This window comes from Lampetra planeri, chromosome 23 (assembly GCF_965212315.1).
Source record: "Lampetra planeri chromosome 23, kcLamPlan1.2.h2, whole genome shotgun sequence".
Lineage (NCBI taxonomy): Eukaryota > Metazoa > Chordata > Hyperoartia > Petromyzontiformes > Petromyzontidae > Lampetra > Lampetra planeri.
Window position 1 is genome coordinate 4004296 of NC_136129.1, and position 23804 is coordinate 4028099.

Sequence of the window (23804 nt, forward strand, 5' to 3'; positions counted from 1 at the left end):
GATCCACCAACCCTTACCATCCGCATCAATCGATAACGGGCTGTGCTCATGGACAATTAAAGGTGAATTCGCGTTTGCGTTCGGAGATTTGGGCCGCGCCGCTCGCCGTAGTCGTGGGGAGCGCGCGCGCGCGCGCGACACGTGCGTTTGTCGGGGAGGTCACGCGCGCGCGTTGGGCTCTTTAAACGCCGCAACGCAACACAAAGTGAGAGGCGTTCGTGCAGTCGCGATTTATCTAGCGGCCTTGTATTATATAATTGATATTATTGAGACCGTCTCATTAATGTCACTATTCAACGTGCCGACGCTCGGAAGATAATACGTTTCCAATCAGGTGAGCGCCCTTGTATTGCCCACTGTGTGTATTTGAATGCTGTCAGAATGTGTGTTTATACTGGAGAAATCCGATGAGCTGCAAAGCTCTTTTTGACAGATGTCCAGATGTCTCACCTCGTCGCTGGCTTTCATCTTATCCGGGGAGGTCGATACACTCGGTAACACTGTGTGGAAAAGTCATCGGTGGTCCTAATGTTTTCATCGTGGGAATGTTGCGTTTTCAGAGCTCGGGATTTCTGTGTTAATACCCGAGGCTCATAGATCTCTTCGGACACTTGGCGTTCAGTAGTATTGCCCACTGGCGGTCCCTTTGATGTCACTGACAGGAGATAAGTTAATTGCCTGCTCAGGGTGAAATTCGCCCAGTCATCAATGGTTCATCGTCTTAATAGCTCCACGTTCGTTAAAATGAATACAGCCTGCGTTGAAGTGAACAGATGGGTGTCAGCTGGAGAGACTTGTCCCTTCCTATGAATGCGTAGTTTCCACCATTGGCAATATGTCCACCATAGGGACAGTTTTTGAATATGATGCTTGAGTAAAGTTTGCAACAACTGTGGAGGCAAACGAATGCACTTTGATGAGACGACAATTATGTATTGGATGAAGGTTCTGTATCAGATGAGGCCAGGGTTTGTGTCAGATGACAACTGATTAATAAACCATATCCCGCACCACCACTGTAGATTCTTGCTCCAGAGTAGTGGTGAGGACGATTTCTACATTTTTTGATTACATGGATTTAACATTTTTCAAAATGCATACCACAGTAGGGACAGCACAAGACGAATTTTAGAAATGATTTCACATCACGTAAATAATTACTTTGTTGCAGGTCTTACAGAATCAAGCTTGGATTTCATCGTCACCACAAAGTGAGCCATTCGTGCTCTCCGGACCTCATCTCACCACCCATCTTCGTCCAACCGGTGGCAAGACCGTCTTGGGGGGGGGAGGGGGGTAGGAAAACAAGTGCACACCCACAGGACCAAAATCAAAAAAATATCATCCGGGATGGCGACCGCACGGTGCTTGTGCCGTGTGTCCGGTCGACTTGGCGCGATCGTGAAGTGGAACGGCGCAAGATTATCCCACTCGCTCACAGACGACCAGCAGCACCGGCGGATGCTACAGGACACTGACACTGCCACTGCCGAACAGCTAGCGGGACCTATCCTGCCTTTGACTAGTTTAAAAATTCCTGTCGTACGCAAACTTGAAGTTTTGAATATTTCAGAAGCCACTAAAGGCCTCCCTTCGCTTGGTGAGTTTACTTGTTTGGCATGGAATAAGGAAGGTATATGTGTACGCCTTGGCCGATAATCCTTATTGATTTCACGCAGTTTTTTTTATCGCCAAGGTTTGTGCAACCTTTTGATTGATTTAGCCAGGTATTCTCTAGGATAAATCCCTAATAGCAACACATTCATTAAAATGTACATCCTGACGTCCTCCCCCCACCACCCCCCCCCCCCCATTAAAGACAAATGTACAGAGCAAGTGCATTTAATGGTTTCAACCGTAGTTTTAAAGAATTAAAAATAGATCAAACGCTCAGCGGTATCCAGACGGGATGTTGGCGGTGTCACGGAACTACAAGCCACGTGTGTGCACATGTTCCAGACGAGGTCGACGAGGCGGGAGCACTGGACGAACTGACAGAGGAGGAGGCGCTGAGCCTGGAGGTATCGCGACCCTTGCCTCCAAGGGCCGACCGCCTCTCTGCGTACGCCGAACGCTCGCACACGCTGCGCCGGCTCGTGATGCTCGGTGAGACCATGAAGGCACGAACGCCACAGCGGACACTGACCCCACAGCTGTCTGCACCCCAGAGGTCGCAAACGGGTTTTGATTCCTTACCCGTACCCGGCCGCACCAGGGTCGCAAACGGCGACCCGTACCCGTACCCGGCTGGGTACGGGTATGGAACGGGTACCCGTACCCAGCCGGGTACGGGTACGGGTCCTGAAATGAGTGACAAACGGCTACTCACCAGTGACTCACGGCCTACCCGTACCCGGCCGCACCAGGGTCGCAAACGGCTACCCGTACCCGTACCCGGCCGGGTAGCCGGGTATCGGGTAGGGTACGGGTATCGGGTACCCAGTTGCGACCTCTGCTGCACCCCAGCTGCCCTTATCACCCAGCCTTGCTGCTGTCGCTTTGTGCAAGTGACTTACTTGGAGATAGAGCACTGTCTCCCTTTCACAGCCATATCTGCAGTTGTTGTCATGAATTAACCCAAATGTTTGGAAAATGAATGGCCTGCAATCTCTACTCTCCCTCTCTCTTCACTTTGTCCAAATTGACACTGTCACACACAATATATATATTGCTGGTGTCTGCTCAATGTCCTTTGCTTTGCGTCTCCCCATCGCTCCATGTCTCTCTCATCGCTCCATGTCAGTTCCTCTCTTCCTCACTCCCTTCATTGTCTCTTGTCTCATCTGCATAAGTGTCTCTCACTCTCTTCCTCTCCCCATCTGCCTTTCTTTCACTTTGGTCTTCCATCTTTCTGTCTTCCTCTTTCACGATCTCTCTGGCTCTCTGTCTGTCTGCCTCTAATCCTCTGCCTCCCTCTGTCTCTCCCCTGTCTCCCCATGGCCGTGCTAGGGGTGGAGCTGTGGAAGGTGGAACGCCTACGTGGAGCGGCGAGCATGCTGCTTCGCCTCGACTTTGAGAGTGACGTGCAAGAGCGGCTGCTCTTCCTGCGCGACGTGGGGCTGCAGGACCAGGATCTGGGGCCCTTCCTCACCACCAACCCCTTCATGCTCACCCAGGACATCTCCAACCTGCAAGCCAGGTGGCAAAGACAACGATTCCCCGTGTAGCCTACACAGGAATTTGGGACAAGTGCTGTGAGTGAGTGTCGGCTATGAAGGCCGGCATGGTGCACGAGGGGGTTGTTAGTCTAGCAACACAGCTGGCCACCTTTGTCTCCCCAGTATACGTGGGATCCAGGCAAGCCATGGTAGTGATGCCATCTGCCATCTAGTGGCAAAATCTGGAAAACACTACCGTACAGTATTAAACATGATAACCTCCATTCTGTACATAATTTCTTCTCAAATCACAATTACATAGCTTCTTAATCACGATCATCAGCTGTTGTCTATCCTCTGCTGGATTAAGACCTCCCCAAACCATGGCCATCTCTCCCGGTCCAGTGGTGCTATCATCAATTACACTCATGCACATGGACTGATCTCAGGTGGTCAACCTTTCGGACCCATTACTGATATCGGCTTCAGGATATCTCTACCTATGAAGACACCCTGATATTAGATCATTAATGACGATGCTGGAGCTGGTGTGGCGTGCTGCATGTGTGTCACCGCAGGGTTCACTACCTGGAGTCGCGTGGGTTCGGCAGGGACGCGGTGGCCAAGATGGTGCGGGGAGCGCCGTTCCTGCTCAACTTCAGCATCGAACGTCTTGACAACCGCCTCGGCTTCTACCAAAGCGAGCTGGGGCTCAACGCCAAGCACGTATGTATGTGTCTGCACGTGTGTGTACTTGCGTGTATGTGTTTGAGTGGGGAATGGTGGCGCAGTTGATAATTGTTTTTTTACCCTTCTATCTGGCAACAAAACTGACACCTTTTTACAAGGAGTCATGTTTGCATAGACCACAATACCTGCAGTCATAATGCAAAAAAAAACACAACTCTGATGAGTTGTGCGCCTTTTGGCGTCATCTGGTCCAACCCATGTGAGACTAGGCTCTAAGGAAAGCTGTCTCGGGTGTGGACCAATCAACTTCAAGGACAGTGCACATTATCAGAGTTGTGTTTTTTGTTTGCATTATGACTGCAGGTATTGTGGTCTATGCAAACATGACTCCTTATAAAAAGGTGTCAGTTTTGTTGCCAGATAGAAGGGTAAAAAACCAATTATCATTTTTACTGGCAAATGAGGTTCCAATGGTGGCGCAGTTGTTAGCGCACCGCGCTACAAACACGACGACACGAGTTCAATCCCTGCTCACAAGCAATAACAGTGCTGAATATTTGAATCCGTTTTAGGCATCTTCTAGGTCGACCCAGCCTCAAATGAGTACCTGGTATGGTGTGTAAACATCAGCAATTGGGAGACGAAAGGCGGTGGAGTGTGCTAAGGCTGTATGGGGAAACTTTGCCTTTATAAGAGCATGGCTGATCTACCCGAGACTCGCATTTTGCTTTGATTTTGCATTTTATTTTCTTAGTGTCCCACTGTCATTGAATGAACATTACTTTCAGTGGCAGGATAGGTGGGAAAATGCTTATCCCCTACTGTGTGCACCACAGGTCATCTTTAATGTGGTGTCCGCTTCCAAAGATCTCTGTTCTCTAATGTGATGGGTTGCGCAGCTGAGAGATGCGAATTTATACTTCACCTTACGTGATGGCACAATCGCATGTAATTGTGGATAAAAACTAAATAATAGAAATAATAATCGCACTGCTACTTGTTTTTTTTAATCATTGGCTGCTGCTGCTGCTGCTGCTTCTGTGTTCTGGATGCAGGTACGAGAGCTGATGATACGGATGCCCAAACTTCTGACTCGCAGCCTGGAGCCCGTTAAGGAGAACCTGAAGGTGAAGAGCAGTCAGAAAGTGAGATAGAGAGACTCACAAATGAAGTTAGGGAGCATATATGCAGGAGCTTATACTGGTAGGAACCACCTGGTTCCACCAGCCCACAGGGGATTATTGTGTCCGTCCGTCCGTCGTGCTGGGTGGAGAGGGGAGGGGCTGGGTGGGGAGGGGCTGGGTGGGGAGGGGAGGGTGGGGAGGGGCTGGGTGGGGAGGGTGGGGCTGGGTGGGGGGTGGGAGGGGTGGGGCTGGGTGGGGAGGGGCTGGTCACCCCGTGGTGCCCTTATAAAACTCAACGTTTAACCTACTCACGCCGGCTTGTGCCGTTGACCCTGGCCATTGACCGAGCAACCCAACGTTCCTACCAGCTCCCTCCGCAGGAATGTGTTAGCACAGTACTACAATAGATTTTTTTTGCATTATCCTCTGCTGGCAACAAAGTAGCCTGGCAGTCTAAAACAACCTTTTTTATAGCATGGTGGTGACCCACTCAAGGGCTATCCGGATTCAGCCCTGCTTAGCTTCCGATATCTAATAAGGCTGAGCACATTCATGGTTGATTTGGTTTAAACACGGCCCAGCGTTCTTGACCTCTGAGCCACCGACTTCATCTAAAACGATGGGGGGGCGGTAGTGCTATCTGTGTTGTTATGTTGCCCCCTCCTCCCCACACTCCTACACCCGCGCCCTCTCCATACAGGTCCTGCAGCTGGAGCTGGGCTTCCGGCCCAATGAGGTGCAGCACATGCTGCTCAAGGTGCCCAAGCTGCTGGTGCTGAGCAAGAGGAAGCTCCTGGATGTCTTCACGCTCGTGCATGGCACTATGGGCCTCCCCCAGCACATGCTCGTTCAGTTCCCGCAGGTCGGCACGGGGTCGGCACGGGTTCGGCATGGGGTTGGCGTGGGGTCAGAAGTGGGAGGAAAGAGTTGGGTAGAGGTATACTCTTAGGTTTTTTCGGTAAAGTCACGTAGGTAAAAAATTAAAATTAATAAAAGTAAAATAAATAAATAAATCACGACGTTTCGGAGGCAACACAAGCTTCCGTCTTCAGGTGGAACGGAAGCTTGTGTTGCCTCCGAAACGTCGTGATTTTAATTTTTTATTTTATTTTACTTTTATTAATTTTAATTTTTTACCTACGTGACTTTACCGAAAAAACCTAAGAATATGAATCCTTGCAGTCACGAAAGCTTCAAATCTAGAATTGGGTAGAGGTAGTTTGAAGTTTCTTTTGTTTAACCAGGTGAGAACTCAAGAGACCAGGATTAGTCTCTTTTGCAAACGTGAGCTGGTCTGTCGTCGGCAGAGGGCAATGGTTGCTCTGTGTAATCCCAATTGAGTAATCTAGTAGGCAGGAGCATGCAGGGATTGGTAGAACTATGGGTAGGGGAGGGGCAGCAAGGGTAGGCAGGTTGTGTGTGATAGGGAGAAATTGGCTGGGGTAGGAAGGTGGTGGCAGGGGTACACACAATTCAGCTTGCATCTGCAGAGGTAGGCAAGGGCAGGGAATTGCTGATCATTGCTTATATTACTGGCCGACTCGATATTAAATATTACTGCCCTGGAAAATTGTATGGAGACTATTTATTTGCAAAACCCAATGGTATTTTAAAGTGAAAATTTGGCAAAGGATCGGAAGGAATGGGTCCATATAAAGAGGTACAGGTGGCAGTAGGTACATGGGGTTTTAGACTCTACAGTGAGTTCACTGAGAGCTCCAGTCTCACTTCGACACCCTTATGAACTTTTATACTTGTGATTAGTTTTCTCTCGTGACATTTCCCCAGTAAACATGGAACGGTGTGCGCAGTGTTGGCACGTTCACTGGATAGAGGATCGGACTACAATGGTGATCCTGCCCGACTTGACGACGAAATCGAGAGCTAACTTTCTGTGCCCTGGACCCCGGCAGGTATTCAACGCGAAGACGATTGCCATGAGGGAGCGGCACAGCTACCTGGAGCACCTGGGCCTGGCACAGTATGACCCTTTGCAACCCCTGTATGTCCCCCTGGACCGGCTAGCCACCACCTCCGACGACGTCTTCTGCCTGGAGGTCGCGAGGTCATCCCCAGAAGAATTCAACGACTTCCGAAAGACACTGTAGTCGTGAAAAAAATATATGTAAACAAAGAATTATATATCTGTTGGACCCTTTTTGGCAATCGTAGCCATGAGACTTTGTTGGCGGTATCATTCAATAAAAAATCTACTTGCTTTTTTTAAATGGCCTTGTTCTTATCACTCTTCAAGGTCATTGCCGTCATCAGCCACGAATGAATGCCTCCTTATGCGGTTTTGGTCATGGGGTTTGTTTGATGATAGGGGCTGACCATAAATGACGTCACGCACGTAGGGGGGAGGTCAGACATTTGTGACGATGTGTGACGAGGGGGGGTGGGTTTAGAAATGTGACGTCACATCAAAATGCGCAACTTTAAATAAATATAGACGACACGTTCTACTTAATTAAATAGACTTTTTAAATAAATGTTTTCTCATACAACATCAGAGTGCAGCGCCACATTAAATACGCACTACAATGACAATAGTTTAAAGCGATTTGAAGCAAGTTTTATTTTTTGGGGAGGGAGGGGCAGAGCTTTGTGACGTCATATTTGAGGGGAGTGAGTTTTTGTGACGCCGTGTGACGAAGGGGGGGGGGTAAAAAATCGTCCAAAATCGCATGACGTCATTTATGGACGGCCCCTAAGTCTAAGCTTCAAATCTAGAATATATAGGAGATCTTTAAATATCGCGGTTTTGGATTTGGAGTGTTGACATTGGCGAGGTACTAATAGCGATTAAACATCTCGCTCAGCCAGTGCCCGGCTAGCTCAGTCGGTAGAGCATGAGACTCTTAATCTCAGGGTCGTGGGTTCGAGCCCCACGTTGGGCGCGAATATCTTTTTAATAATTTTCAATAAAAATCCTCGCTCTCTAAAAAAAATAAAAAAATAAACCTCACGATTCTCCATTTTGCTTACTACACTCTTCAAGAAAAATGATAAAAGCCAATTCTATTTCATTCTCGATATTTTGTTTAACGAGTCAACGTGAGTAGGCACACATGGGGAATTGGTGAGCTGAGTACCCAGTGCCCGGCTAGCTCAGTCGGTAGAGCATGAGACTCTTAATCTCAGGGTCGTGGGTTCGAGCCCCACGTTGGGCGCGAATATCTTTTTAATAATTTTCAATAACAATATACTAACAACCTTCGCATCTCTTAAAACCCCGCGTGAAGATGGCAACAATAAGCAACGTTTAAAAAAATATATAAACCAAAACAAGTCATGTTGTGAACCATATAAGCTCGTAACAACGGCTGCAGTTTTAGGCGCAAAAATGTGTGGGGCGGTTGGTGCGCGTATCGGCCGTCAGGGGGCGCTGCATCTGTCCGCAGATAATCTAAAATAACACTGGTCAACACACTTGTTTCTGGCATAAGGTATTCCAACGGTTTTAAGGTAAGTTTGGGCTGCTGATTCCAAATCTGGCATCAGTTTTTGTCTATCACATCAGGTTTTTGAGATATCAAATATTGCATTTTCAATAAAAACTGCAGAAGAAAAATATTAAATAAATGTGGATATCTACATAAAATGATAGTAAAAACACACTATCCTAAAAATACAGCACCATATTTTAACACTAAAGCAGTCACTGACTCGCAACAACTTGCAATCATAAGTGACGGAGTTAATTTCGGGTAAAATCAATGAAAATGGGGTATGCCGATAGCATAAAATGAGATGTGATAGAGCAAATCTGAGATCAGATTTGGAATCAGCACCCTGAAATTAGTCTAAAACAGCCGCAAAAGTCCAGGCCAGAAAAAAACTTTTTTTTGTTAACCAGTGTAATAAACTAAAATAAGCATTTCTATATTTGAAGCTTTCGGTAAAGTCACGTAGGTAAAAATAAATAATAAATAATATAAATCAATTTATAAATCACGACGTTTCGGAGGCAACACAAGTCTCCGTCATCATTCTATTATTATTTCTATTATTTTTATTTTTACCTACGTGACTTTACCGAAAAAACCTAAAAGTATAAAATAAGCAAACAATACGTCTCCGTGTACAGTCTATCCATCCGTCTATTCACGTAGAATATACGTATACGTGGGACCCGTATTGTAAAGAGAGGGCCTTTGTTTGTAACCGATCAGAATATTGATTTACACTGCAGGAATCCGATGAGCTGTCAAGCGTTACAACAACAAATCGAAATTTAACAACAAACGGTACAAAAACACGGCAGGAGTGCAATTGAATAGCCAAAAGGTAAACAAATCACTAAATACATTCCTGATAAAAAACTAAATTATATATTTTAAAAAAGTAAACGTGGAACGTTGGGCCAACGTTGATTTCAACCACATGCCAACGTTGGCCCAACGTTGGCCCACATATTGTTGAAGTAAAGAAAAAGCGACAATAACTATGCGTGTGGGGGCCTTATTTTATTATGTTTAATGTTTATTATTTTATTATTTCCCTTCTACGTGACTTTACCGAAAGAACCAAGAAGATCGATCCCTGCAGTCACGAAAGCTTTAAATCGAAAAATAAAAACACAATAGGCGACGTTTCGGGCGGTGGCCTCCCTCTTCGTAGCACAAGACGAAGGGTCGTTGCCCGAAACGTCGCCTGTTACGTATTTGTTGTTCCTTATAAAACCACACCACACGGTGTTATTGGCGAATGTGTTGAGTTTGGCTTCCTTTTAAGCTTGGTGGGCGCCGTTTGCCTACAGCAGAATTAAACGACACCACAATGAAATTGCGTAATAAATGCGAGATTTATAGTCACAACGTCACGTTTATTGAGCTACGGTGACAACGGGCAACAGACGACACCCCCATTGTTGTACTGTACCGCTCCCACGTTGATACCCCCCCCCCGGCCTTCACCACCCCGCACAGACCAGCGTGGTGAAGTATGGTCAAATGAAGAACACCCCCAACGCAAACCGCACGGTGTGCGGAGTGGGTCAACGTCGAGACACGTGCGTGACATTTCGGTTTTCAAAATTCATGGTTGTTCAACGACACGACAATCGGCGAAACCGGTAACCGTTTTTGGAATCGGTTACCGGTTTCGAGGGTCAAAGAAACCGATACCGTGCTCGTTTCCAGTGGGGAAGTAAGCGATTCATGCCCTCGTCTCTGACGGCGGAAGAGGCAACTGCTTGCTCCAATCCACCGCTGGCGGAAAGGGCCTCTCACTAGAAGGAGCTGTCGAGGGGCATTTGGCCTACTCTTCCACGCTGACCAATTTACGACTTGGGAGATGTGGAAGTAACCCCACAACTTACCCCCCCCCCCTCAACCTACCTACCGATGGACTAAGTGTGGTTGTCCCCCAATGTATACGACTGGGGTGGACAGGTGGGGAACAAGGAGGGGGGCGAAGTGAAGGTGGAAAGTTGAGCCATTGTCTTTTTTAAATCCTTTATATTAAGTTCGCTTGCTTGCTTAGGACCGTGCAAATCTTTCGGTCGTTTTTTAACCCACTTCCCGTGATCCAATCGAGCTGACATTTTCCACACAGACTCGTTGTGCGTGACAATTAATGTTCGTGAAAAAATTTTTCCAAAATTTTACACTTTTTAGGACAAAAATATTATATTTAATTACCAATTGCTTAATGGTGCAATGCAATCATCTGACCCATAGGTGGCAGCCATCTCAAGCCAGAGGACGAGAGGACTCTAGCCGCCACGCATATAAAGGATTTATAATGAAAAACTTTGTTTTTACGGGTTAATTTTTTACTTCCGCGCCTGGAGGTCAAATCGAACCGACCACTTCTGGATTGCAAGTCCATTGTGCTGCCAACAGGTCACGCAATTTCGTGTCTCAGTTCACCAAACAAGTTTAGTCAGCAAAAATATTTATTGCTTGACGTTTCTGTGTGTGTGTGGTAAACTGCTAACCGTTTTTTTTACCGGTTCTTATGAAGCAGTTTCCGGAAATATAAAATAAGTAATATTTTTAAAAACTTTTTTTAAATACACTTTTATGCGAATGTACTAGTCATGAAATAATTCCACGACTCCAGGAGGTGGCCCCGAAGCTTGCCATAACGTAAGGGGCCGTGGCCAATTACAGCCAATGTCAGTTGACGGTGGACAATTAGACCCAAGCCGAAACAGAACATATAAAAAAGATCGTTTAAAATATATTTTTATTTTTTTATGATAGAATATAGTATTGTTATCAGTATGACATAAGTATACCAAGTTTGCAGTCGATACCACATTGGGAAGTGAGTTAAAATTGAGTTACAAGATTTGAGGATACAACAACGACAACAACAGACAGACAGAGTTAAATGAAAGCGTGTAAAACACTATTTAAGCGACTCTAATTAAACTAGTGTAGGTACTTTCTATTGAATTATACGTGTTTAGCTGCTGTAATTGGTTTATTTTGTATTTTTAATTATTTAATCTCTTAAAAGTGGCTTCAAACAGTTCGTGTTGATTAGTTCAAAGAAAGCATTTCCACATGTGCGATATTTTGTCACTGTTACGTAAGATGAACAACTGAATTTTGCCTCAAAATTTACAGTACACTGTATCGAGATGCATTTCCTCGCAGTGACAGCACAAAATGCTAATGTATTTGTTTAAGTTGAATGTAATTATGTAACTTACTGAACTAGCATTGATGTTGAGTGCAGCAGTGGTGTATAATCACAATTTAGCATGATTAGCTCAAGTGTGTCCACGAAATCGAGTGAAGATCTTATAAAACTATTGCACATTCCAAAAATTACGCAACCAGCCACACAGCATATCTAACTAATTGGCTTGTGGCCACAACTGCGGATCTATACGCTGCTTCCTGCACGTTTCTGTCGCCTTAAATCAACAGGGAAAGTTCAACCTCTGTAGGCACTTCTAGATTTGAAGCTTTCGTGACTGCAAGGATTCATACTCTTAGTTCTTTCGGTAAAGTCACGTAGGTAAGAAATTTTAATAAAATTAATAAAAATAAAACAATAAAATCACAACGTTTCGGAGGCAACACAAGTCTCCGTCATCAGGTGGGACCGTCACAGCCAGATTTGCTGCATCAAGTGAGACTTGTGTTGCCTCCGAAACGTCGTGATTTTATTGTTTTATTTTTATTAATTTTAATTTCATTTTTTACCTACGTGACTTTACCGAAAGAACTCTGTAGGCACCTTGGCCATTCCTCTTTAGGCCATGCCTCGTTCCTCTTTAGACCCCAGCCCTTCCTTCTTAGGCCCTGCCCCTTCTTTAGGCCCTGCATCTTGACGATGCCTGTCCCTTCCTCCTCCCACTAACTGGACACAGAGTTCGGCTGCTTTGGGTAGTGGTGGGGGAGGTGGAAGCAGGCAGAATGCGTAGCAGTAGAAGGGTTCGTCAGTTTAACACGTAGGCTTTCGCGACCAATATTATTCATAATCAACGTTTTTGGGTTTAGATCGCGTTATTTATAAATGTGTCGTAACCCTCCACCACCCGACACGGCCAATCAGTAAAAAAATGTCACGTTGACAAAAGACAAATAGTTCACTGCTTTAGCCCACTGGTGTGTTGAAGCGTGAAACCACAACATTTACAATTTGAGTACGACGTTTCGCTGGTAATTGCATCCAGCAATTACGGCGTCACGAGGTAACCACCACAATTCCTATTTAGAGCAGCAATATATAATAATCGATTATTGTTGAAATGTAAAAGATTAAGGAAGCCAACAAAAAACACATATCCCCCCACGTAATTTCATACACACGTAGAAACTTATTTATTACCAAAATGTTCACAAAATATGAAATATGTATTCCTTTGTGAGCCTCCACTACAACTCGGGAAAAAAACCTCCTATAGATCTAATATCATGTATATGTGGATTGTTGGTCATAACCTAGGCTGCCCTACACTATTTTGAAGTATTGTTAAATGCCAAGGAATTAAAAAATATGTTGGCCCATCATTATAGTGTTCTAGTGAAGTTACTGTCCATACATTTTAACATTGGGCTAAGACACGGGTACCAGTACATGATAATTTAACTAGTAATAATGAGCCTAACAGTGGAGTGTGCAGCTTGAAGGATTTTTTTGTACAAAGTTTGTGCTCTTGGGATTCGTTATTATGTTGTGTCAAGAGCGGTTTGTCCTAATATCAAAACTGGGCCACGTTATGATAACACTGGTCAACAAAAAAAAACTTTTTTTTCTGGCCTGGACTTTTGCAGCTGTTTTAGACTAATTTCAGGGTGCTGATTCCAAATCTGATCTCAGATTTTCTCGATCACATCTCATTTTTATGCTATTGGCATACCCCATTTTCATTGATTTTACCCGAAATTAACTCTGTCACTTATAATTGCAAGTTGTTGCGAGTCAGTGACTGCTTTAGTGTTAAAATATGGTGCTGTATTTTTAGGATAGTGTGTTTATAATATCATTTTATGTAGATATCCACATTTATTTAATATTTTTCTTCTGCAGTTTTTATTGAACACCTGATGTGATAGACAAAAACCGATGCCAGATTTGGAATCAGCACCCCAAAATTACCTTAAAACCGTTGGAATACCTTATGCCAGAAAAAGTGTGTTGACCAGTGTAATGTGGAATTTCACCCATTGGATCAACACCGCGGGGAGAAATTAACTTTTGACTTGTGATCAAGTGAAGATGGCTGAGGTTTCTATACATGGAGAGATGAGGGTTCTGCGTGGGGTGCGGATTCTGTATCAGATGAGATGAGTTGAGGATTCTGTGCTGTACAAGACACGGGTTCTGTGTTAGATAAGACAACGGTTCTGTCGGATTAGGCGAGGGGTTTTATATTGGAAGAGACGAAGGTTTAATATTAGAAAACAATTGTTGTCTATCTGATGAGACATCATTAGAAATGTACCATTTTTTGATAAAAACAAGGATTGGTATCAGATGGGATGAGGCTTGTTTGTATTGCTCTATTTTTCTATGGGAGTGAAGTGGTCAAATCTTAGCTGTTAAAGTTTGTATCATATTTTCCTCACCAGGGCCCTGCTGATATGTTCTATTATTTGCAGGTTTTAAAGCACTCTGAGATGCGATTGCATGCAAGCATTAGATAAATGCTAATTCTATGCGTCCCTATACTGCATTCATCGCAGGAGTTCGCTGGACAACATGTTATATCGCACAGTTACAGCTAAATTATCTTGCTTACTCAGGTTCATTAGCCATACTATCACCACCAAGATCACGATGATGACCTGGCAGAGTAGCACTTGTTAGTCATCAAATCCTGAGTCCCACAGGCCCTCGTAGATAGACTCATCATTGCTACCAGCAGACAAACTCCCATCGCCACCACCACCACCACCACGCCACCTCACGCACGTCACTTCCGGTCTAGCTGGGACTCCTCGGCAAAAACCACCACAGCACTGATCCAACGGAGCCCGTCCTTGGAGACACCTTCTGCTCCACGGGACCCCACACAGCTCCAACTCCTGGAGACCATCCTGCAGTTGATGAGCTCGCTTATGTATCTGTGCACCGGTGCGTTGAGGGCAGTCGAGGAGGTGGAGGAGGTTGTGGTGGTTGCGGTGGTTGCAGCGGTGGTGTTGTTGGCATTGAAGGTCCTGACGAACATCACACTGGTCGGTGGGAATTGGGCCTCTCTGGAAGTGGCTCATGCACTGCCCCGTCGGAGGACAGACGCCCGAGAGAAGGCAGCCATCCAAGACTTCCCCCAGCTCGCATATGTTACCGGGCACACGGAGGGGCTGCTGGACGTGACGCCCAATGTCGTGTCGGTGGTCTATGTTGAGGTGGCTTCTCTCAGGGCCAATGTTTGGCTTCAGCTCACAGCAGCGCCGTGGAAGATGTTGTTGGATCTCTTGTTGCTGTGGCTGCTGTAGCTGCGGCTGTAGCTGCTGCTCCTTTTGCTGCTGCTGCTGCTGCTGCGGCTGCTGACTTTGTTTCTGATCCTGCAGGTGACGCCGCTGTTTCTGCAGGTTTGATGGCCCTCGCTCGGGCTGTGGGGTCTCGTTGTGGGCCACGATGTCTCGCTCCAAGGGCAGCGATTGGGCATACAGCTCCTGGAAATGCTCCTCAAACTCGACGACCACTTGGCCAGAGAAAATTGTGATCATGTGTGCATTCACGTGACCGTCCATCCACGTGTACCTGGAGGGTGGTCAATGCATTGAGAGGGATTAGGAAAACATAAAAACAAATCATATTTTTTTCCATACCCTACCAGACTTTATTACAATTGTTTTATTGGCGTCATGTCATGATATATATAATATACATTTGGAATTGTCACAGAGCAGTGCATCACCCCGTGGAGAGGGAACGCACCCGTAAGTCCCAGTGACCACGTGCTCGCAGTCGATGATCAGGAATCTCTGCTGCTGTCTCCCGCAGAAAAACGAGCCGGATTTGGCGACGAAACGCGGCGTGGCCAGCTTCCGGACGTTCAGGTTCTGCTGATGGAGAAGAGAAAAAAACTCATCAGATCTGAACACTGGTTCCTTACCTTCATTTTTTAAGAATGTATCATCTGATGAGATAAATAGGCAGGTGAGCGCAGGTATGGAGTGTTTTTGCAAAGCTGCAGTTGATAATGAAAAGCAACATAGCGTAAGGCCATTTCTATCGTTTTTCAACTTTAGTTTTTTTTTTCATGAATGGCCCTCGGGGTACATTCATATGTCTTGTGAGGCCAGCAGCGTGTCACAGTTTTGGTCACGGTTCGGCTCAGCATATTGCGCCAGTGGAAATCCACCCATCCTGTGAATCCGCCAGGCTGGCTTGGCTCGAACGTGCCAAGCCATTGGTTAGTGCGCTGCGCTACGAACCCGGGAACTCGAGTTCGATTCTCACTCACGGCCAATGCCAGTGACGATTATCTGAACCTGTCCTGGGCCTCTCCTAGGTCGACTCAACCTCAAACGAGTACTGTACATCGTGCTATGTGTAAAACATCACCACTTGGGAGACAAAGGCGGCCAGGCTTGGTGCTGGCCACCCACCCCCCTCCGAGCCTTCATAACTGTCGCTTGCCAACAGCACGTGGCCCCAACAGAACAGACTGTTAGGGCTACACGGGGGGATTCTTTGTCTCTTGCTTGCGACCATGGGGTGGGCGCCGTGGCCTCACGTGGCAGTGCAGGGGGTCCACGGCAAGTTGGCGGCAGGCGGCGGAGAAGGCGGGGAAGCCGTGCTCGCCCAGCAGCAGGTAGACGCTCACCCCGCGCCACCGCGCCGCCTCCAGCAGGTCGCACAGCACGTCGAGGTCGCAGAGCCGCGGGCTGACCAGGGCCAGCAGCTGCAGGTCACGGGGTCAGGGTCAGGGGGCCGTCGGGCCAGGGTGTGCGTGCGTGTGTGAATGGGGAGCGGTGGTGTAGTGGTTAGCGCGCTGCGCTATGAACCCGGCAACACGGGTGCGATTCCAGCTCATGGCCAACACCTGCAGTGACGATTATCTGAACCGATCCCGGGCCTCCCCTAGGTCGACTCAGCCTCAAATGAGTACCTGGTGCGGTGTGTAAATATCGCCACTGGGGAGACAAAGGCGGTCGGGCGTGGTGCTGGCCATCCACCCCCTCGTGTACCGTTCCGACCTTCATAGGTGCTCGCTAACAGCACTGGCCCCTACAGTCTGTTAAGGCTACACGGGGGATCTTTGTCTTTGTACAGGTGTGTGTGTGTGGGGTGGAGGGGCCAAGTGTTTAGGGTTGAGTGTAGAGGCGTGTGAGAGTGTGCGTGGGGACACAGCGCTTGGGAACAGCACTTGGTTCAACAGTCTGTTAAGGCTATATGGAGGATCTTTGTTTTTGTGGGGTACAAAGTATGCAGGTGTGTGTGTGAGCGTATAGGTGTGTGAGTGTGTGTGAGAGTGAAGATGTGTAAGTGTGTGTGGCGACGGTGTACACGTGTTTCTGTCAAAAAAGTCCAAATTATTTCCAGATCATATGAGCATTGTGTTGGTGCAAACTGCACACAGCCCTGAGCCACTGATGTATGTTTAATATTCATGTCGCAGAGGTAAGGTTATCCATAATCCAAGTACTGCTGACTTCCCAAGAAAGTGGTACTTATTTTAGCCGCAAAGGGGTAATGGGATTAGTCAACGCCCTCCCAACCTTCCGAATGCTCTACAGCTGATCCACCTTTCCGAGTGTGTGTGTGTGATGTGTAGGGAGGCATGTCGACTCAGCCTTAAATGAGTTACAGGTGTGGTGTTTAACATCAGCACTGCGCAGACAAACGCGGCCGGACGTGGTGCTGGCCACCCACCCCCTCATGTGCCGTTCCGGCCTTCATAGGTGCTCGCTAACAGCAATTGCCCCAAATGTTTGCTCAGGCTATAAAGGGGGACATCCTGTGTGAGTGAGTGGTGGGGAAGATGTATGTGTGTGTGAGTACACAGCAGAGGTTGCAACCGGGTACCCGATACCTGTACCCTACCCGATACCCGGTTACCCGTACCCGGCCGGGTACGGGTACGGGTAGCCGTTTACGACCCTGGTGCGGCCGGGTACGGGTACGGGTAGACCGTGAGTCACTGGTGAGTAGCCGTTTGTCACTCATTTCGGGTAGGGTACGGGTAGGGCAGGGGTCGGCAACCTACGGATGCTCTTTACGGGCCGCTTCTTGACAATATGTACGTATGTACAGTATGTACTCAGATGCATTGCGGCTCTTGAAATACTGAATTTTGTACCGAATTGGAAAGAAATGGCTCTTCTTGTTATTTTGGTTGCCGACCCCTGGGGTAGGGAATGGCTACCCGTACCCAACCGGGTACGGTTACCTATTTGCGACCCTGGTGCAGCCGGGTACGGGTAAGGAATCAAAACCCGTTTGCGACCTCTGGTGCACAGGTGTCTAAATGTGCAGGTACGTGTGTGAGAGTGTCGAAGTATGTGATTACGGTCAAATATCCCCCACGACCCATGAAAGTGCATGTCCACACAGCTTCTAATCACATGTATAACACACTCCTAATTAAGCCTGACACAGAGCTATTAGGGCCTCAGTGAAAATAACACATGATCTCACCTCTCTAATCCGACACACCACTCACAGGAGGAACCCTTTAATTATCTGCAAGCGAATTAGACATGTTGTGCCTTTGCATCCCACCATGCACGTGGGATACTGACTTATACTGGTAGGAACGAAGTGAACCAGCCTACAATAGATTATATCGTCCGTCCGTCCGATGTCCGATTAGGTGTAGCAGCATCGCCCCCTACTGCAAACACTTGGCAGGACCCTACAAAAACCTTTAGACTCAGTGAGGCTTTCCTGGCTAAACAAGTGTAACATTCCCTTATAATTCCCTGAGATAGTTTTTAATTAAAACATTTAAATTCAAAATTAACTCACAGCGGCCTAAAGCCTACAGCTAGGCCTAAAGCCTAGAACTAGGCCTCAAACTCTCCCTTCGTATCGTACCCCCGCCATTTCATTTTATTATAGCCATTCATTTGTTCGTTCCTACCAGCCCACCCCGCAGGGACCTGTTTATCTTCAATTTAGCAGCCTTTATTTAACCACCGACATTCATAACCTCTTTTGCAAGCGAGACCTGGAATTCCTGTACCGTATATGTGCGTGTGTGTGTGCATGTGTGTGTGTACAAGTGTACGCATGTGCTCGTGAAGGACGCTACTGGGCAGTTCGAGGCAGTCGCCCTCCAGCAACAACGGAGGGCGGAGGAGCGACGCTCACAACGAGCGGAGCGCCGGGTGACTAAAGCACAGCAAGTTGGCACAGTAGGGGGCACAGGTGGTGCATCAGCCAGTCATCTCAGTCAGTCGACCCGTGGCACCTGCTGGGTCTGCCCCGTGACCTCCTGCCAGCGGGCGTTCGACACTTCACGTGGCCTCAAGGTGCACATGGCCTGGCACAAGCGTCGTGGTGACGTCACCGCCACTTAGTGGCGAATGGCGGTTGTTGTTGTTATTATGCATTTGCACGTTGTCTGTATGTACAATCATGCGTTTGTGTATCTGTGTATATGGCTGTAGATTGAGTGTACAAGTATGTGGCAAAGACACAAACAGACTGTTGGGGCAAGTGCTGTTAGCAAGCGCCTATGAAAGCCAACGCAACACACGAGGGGTGGGTGGCCAGAACCATACCAGGCCGCCTTTGTCTCCCTAGTGGCGATGTTTACATACTACAACAGGTACATTTGAGTTTGAGTCGACCTAGGGTAGCCCCAGGATCGGTTCAGATAATCGTCACTGGTGTTGGCCATGAGTGGGAATCAAACTCGGGTTTGTAGTGAAGTGCGCTAACTGCTGCACAAACAAAGACAAAGATCCCCCATAATAGCCTTGACAAACTGTAGGGGCAAGTGCTGTTAGCGAGCACCTATCAAGGCCGGCACGGCACACGAGGGGGTGGGTGGCCAGCACCACGCCTGGCCGCCTTTGTCTCCCTAGTCGGGATGTTTACACACCGCACCAGGTACTCATTTGATGCCGAGTCGACCTAGGAGAGGCCCAGAACCGGTTCAGATAATCGTCACTGGTGTTGGCTGTGAGCGGGAATCGAACTTAGGTTACCGGTTTCGTAGCGCAAAAATACTAACCGCTACATTACCGCTCCCAACGACACACACATACACGTTTACACACACACACACTCACGTTTACACACACACACGCACACGTTTACACACACTCACACTCACCTTCTGAGCACCACAGATCCCGTCAACGACACACACACACACGTTTACACACACTCACGTTTACACACACACACTCACCTTCTGAGCACCACAAATCCCGTCAACGACACACACACACGTTTACACACACACACACACTCACCTGAGCACCACAAATCCCGTCAATGACACACACACACGTTTACACACACACACTCACCTTCTGAGCACCACAAATCCCGTCAATGACACACACACACGTTTACACACACACTCACTCACGTTTACACACACACACACACACGTTTACACACACACACACTCAGCTTCTGAGCACCACAGATCCCGTCAACGACACACACACACACGTTTACACACACACACGTTTACACACACACTCACTCACGTTTACACACACACACGCACACGTTTACACACACACACTCACCTTCTGAGCACCACAAATCCCGTCAACGACACACACACACGTTTACACACACACTCACTCACGTTTACACACACACACACACACGTTTACACACACACACACTCAGCTTCTGAGCACCACAGATCCCGTCAACGACACACACACACACGTTTACACACACACGTTTACACACACACTCACTCACGTTTACACACACACTCACTCACCTGAGCACCACAGATCCCGTCAATGACACACACACACGTTTACACACACACACGTTTACACACACACACGTTTACACACACACACGTTTACACACACACACACGTTTACACACACACATACACGTTTACACACACACACGTTTACACACACACACGTTTACACACACACACGTTTACACACACACACGTTTACACACACACACGTTTACACACACACACACTCACCTTCTGAGCACCACAAATCCCGTCCCGGACCACGTCTTTGATGGACGGGAGTCCTGATCCAGGCGGGGGCTGAAATCGAACCTGGACCGTGGTGGTATCCACATTAAGGTGCCGGGAGCTAGGCCACCCAAGCTCCAGATCAGGACATGGTGCATCCGATTCGAGCGGCCAATAGGTCCCTTCGGAAGCAGTCCCATTCTTGGCCGGTCCCAACTCGTCTGGCTTGATGTTCTGGATTTCTTGACCTTGTTTTCTGGCTGAATCTCCCGTCTCTTGAGGACGAGTTTTTCCCGTGACTGGGCAGCCGTGTGGAGTTGAGTTTACATCCGTAAGCAGAGTGGAAATCGGAACATAATTTCCGATGGGACATTTATTCCCCATGGCTTGATTGAGGGGCATTAGTGGATAATTACCAAACGTGTGGAATTCCGTTTGCAAATTCCCGATTGGAGAGTTGAAGAAAAACTTGTGGGGCTCCGTAGGATGATTTCCGCAAAGGCAACGTTCATCTGGATAATTCCTGATTGGACAATTTCGATAAGGATTGTAATTTGCCGTTGGGAAATGATCAAAAGGGCAGAATCCAGGTTGGAATTTTCTCACCGGACAAAAGTCCATCCGAAGGTTCCCGGTCAGAGGATGGATGAGATCAGTACAATACTCTACTGGGCAGTGCCTATGAGGCCAACGTTCCAATGGAAAATTCCTAGCCAGAGGATTCCCTGCTGGATTATCCCTAACAGGATGAGCAACGTCCATGGGAAAAGTCCACATCTTAGAATTCTCCATCGCAAAATTCCCAGCAAGATTATTCCCAAAGGGACGCAGAAAGCCTTCGGGGCAAATATTCAAGCGCCTGGGAGAATTCCCACCTGAAATAATCCCCTCCAGATTATTTCCCCGTTTTGCAAAATTCGCCGCCAGATGATTGACTGCCGGATAGTTTCCGTTCTGACGAGCAACTTTGTAGTTGGTGAGAGGATTCGTTTCGGTGTTGAGCTGGCCATTACGATCCCGTGGTGTCGTTGTCTGTTGATCTCTCTTTTCTCCATCTTCCGCCTCGTTTTCCTCGTCCCCCTCCTCCTCTACTTCCTCCTTCTCCCTAATTGTTGTTGTTGTTGTCGGCGATGTTATTTCGATGCTCTTGGCTCCCGGTCGCCTCACGATAGCCGGGATGAGCGTCATCTCCTCGGGCGAGAGGAATCCGATCTCCCGTTCGGCTCGCAGAGCCCCCCAGTAACGCTGCCCCCCACCCAACATCAGAGCTTCCAGGGCGATGCGCGCCGTCTCGGTGAAGGACGGGGAGCCAGTTTCAACGCTGGCGCCGGCCCCAACTCCGATCCCAACCCCACCGGGGCTCGCAGACCGCGGATCACGCAGTAGCATGGCCCGCAGGGCTAGGGGACCAGGAGGGTCTATGGAGCACGGTGGTACTGAGGGATGAGGGGGGCATGGGAGAACTGGGGGATACAGGGGACCCTGAGGGTAGGAGGGGTTCAGGAGGGCTGGTGCCAAGGGTTGTGTAGACATGGGTTTAAATTATGATGATTAACTAAGAGATGTGTAGGGAAGAATACTGGTGAAATAGATATCGCTAAATTGAAAACGACAAACGATTTAATGATGAGTGACAGAGTTTATATTTAGTTATATGCGACTAATCAGTACTGACGCTTGAACGGATGGTAAACGATGTAACATCGAAATGATAACAATAATCAAATGTTTAATTTATTATCAATGCTTTAAATATTATTTATTTAAAATATAATTTTATGGTATTACCTAATTGATTGTACGCACATGTCATTTTTAAGACAATAACAGTGGAATTAATAATTTAACAGTAAATCATTATACAATTTGTATCCGTTTTACAATAAAATATTTACATTCATTAAACAAATTCAAATAGAACAAATCGCTCACTGCTTTACCATCACAGTGGCAAAATGTATTGCGTTATTATTGATAACTTATTCAATTCTCCTAGCAACGTACCCAACTGAATCGGCAAAACAATCTACACGCGATATTTAAATGTTACATTTAGAATGAAAGTAACTGCTGAAATACACGTACAGGTAAGACACGGTGATCTAACACAGACAGGGAACACACAGTGGACTATCACACACGGTGATAAAGTCAAACTGCAGAGCGATATCACACACAGGCAGGGAAAAGTGGTTTATAATACAGGTAGCTAATACACAGGTGAGGTATCACACAGGTAGCGAACACACAGCCGTACATAACACAGGCAGGGCACACAGAGGAAAATAACACACAGACAGGGAGCATGCAATGATATATGACAAACGGCTACCATACAGGCAGCTAAAATAATGATAACAGAGTAAGCTAACAGTGATATCACAGACAGTTAACACACAGTACTATAACCACACAGTGATAGCACGCACGCACACACACACACACACGGACAGCATGCAATGATAGATAACGCAGACAGCTAATATCACAGGCAGCTAACACACAGTACTATAACCACACAGTGATAGCACGCACACACACACACGGACAGCATGCAATGCTAGATAACGCAGACAGCTAACACAGGCAGGGAACACCACGCTGCTAACACGCACAGGCAGGTGAGGCACAATGATGGATCTAACCCAGTTGTCGCTGGGAGGCCGGGCTTGGGTGGATGAATCACACAGGGTGTGGATTGCAGACACAAGCCTTAGGGGCCGGCCCACACACACCCCCCTAACACTGGAGATTAGGCAGGGAAGCATTACCTCTCCCCGCCCTGCCAACCCAATGGAATCGGGGTCACGATTTAGTTTGTAGGCGTCCCGTTGGCGTTGCTTGTTACGTTCTACTTGTGAAGTTTGTCAATGCTAAATGTGTACGAGCACATCATTTGCATATTAATTTCATACGTTCAAATCGTTTCTTGCTGGTACAATTCGGTCTGTATGTATGGTGAATTTCTTTCGCACCATACGTCGTCAACCGCGTCATTGGGAGGTGTGTGTTTGTGTGTGTGTGTGATCAGCTTTGACTTTCCTCCTCGACGACACTGGGGTACACCATCAACCTCATCAACAGATCGATGCTGCACCACATCTCGGAATAACGCGGTTGACTACGTATGGTGCGAAAGAAATTCAACATACACAAGCCACAGTGGTGAGATTGTGGCCATGCAAGCCAAACTGTGGACCATACCGTCAACCCATAGGAGACACAGATATCCATAGACCCATAGGGATAGATTCAGGACAAGCCACAGCCGTGTGACTTTAGCTATGCAACACAAACCATGGAACGTATAATCAACCACTGTATTACCTTCAATGG

The 23804-nt window shown here is 47.3% G+C and overlaps 1 protein-coding gene and 2 non-coding genes across 4 annotated transcripts; all 3 read left to right on the forward strand.

The window, feature by feature from the left end:
• The first annotated feature begins 110 nt into the window (after window positions 1–110).
• LOC144726256 (transcription termination factor 3, mitochondrial-like) lies at window positions 111–7140 on the forward strand. 2 transcript variants are annotated; one of them, XM_078604804.1, is made up of 8 exons: window positions 111–205; window positions 1172–1600; window positions 1960–2106; window positions 2950–3139; window positions 3677–3824; window positions 4844–4915; window positions 5613–5774; window positions 6826–7140. In XM_078604804.1, the coding sequence occupies exons 2-8, from the start codon at window positions 1351–1353 to the stop codon at window positions 7018–7020; spliced, it is 1164 nt and encodes a 387-aa protein (XP_078460930.1). In that variant the 5' UTR covers window positions 111–205; window positions 1172–1350; the 3' UTR covers window positions 7021–7140. The 2 variants fall into 2 exon arrangements, with proteins under 2 accessions (XP_078460930.1, XP_078460929.1); XM_078604803.1 differs by having other exon boundaries at window positions 137–334.
• A 599-nt stretch (window positions 7141–7739) lies between these two features.
• TRNAK-CUU (transfer RNA lysine (anticodon CUU)) lies at window positions 7740–7812 on the forward strand. The gene has a single exon. It is a non-coding gene; the product is annotated as a tRNA-Lys (tRNA).
• Window positions 7813–8012: 200 nt separating this feature from the next.
• Window positions 8013–8085, forward strand: TRNAK-CUU (transfer RNA lysine (anticodon CUU)). Its single transcript has one exon. It is a non-coding gene; the product is annotated as a tRNA-Lys (tRNA).
• Window positions 8086–23804: the final 15719 nt, after the last annotated feature.

What these genes read in the sequence shown, in the direction of transcription:
- LOC144726256 (XM_078604804.1), top strand. Translation starts at nt 1,351, where the DNA reads ATGGCGACCGCACGGTGCTTGTGCCGTGTGTCCGGTCGACTTGGCGCG. An exon ending in TAAAGGCCTCCCTTCGCTTG is followed by an intron (nt 1,601 to 1,959) that starts GTGAGTTTACTT and finishes CACATGTTCCAG; the next exon opens with ACGAGGTCGACGAGGCGGGA. An exon ending in CCGTTAAGGAGAACCTGAAG is followed by an intron (nt 4,916 to 5,612) that starts GTGAAGAGCAGT and finishes CTCTCCATACAG; the next exon opens with GTCCTGCAGCTGGAGCTGGG.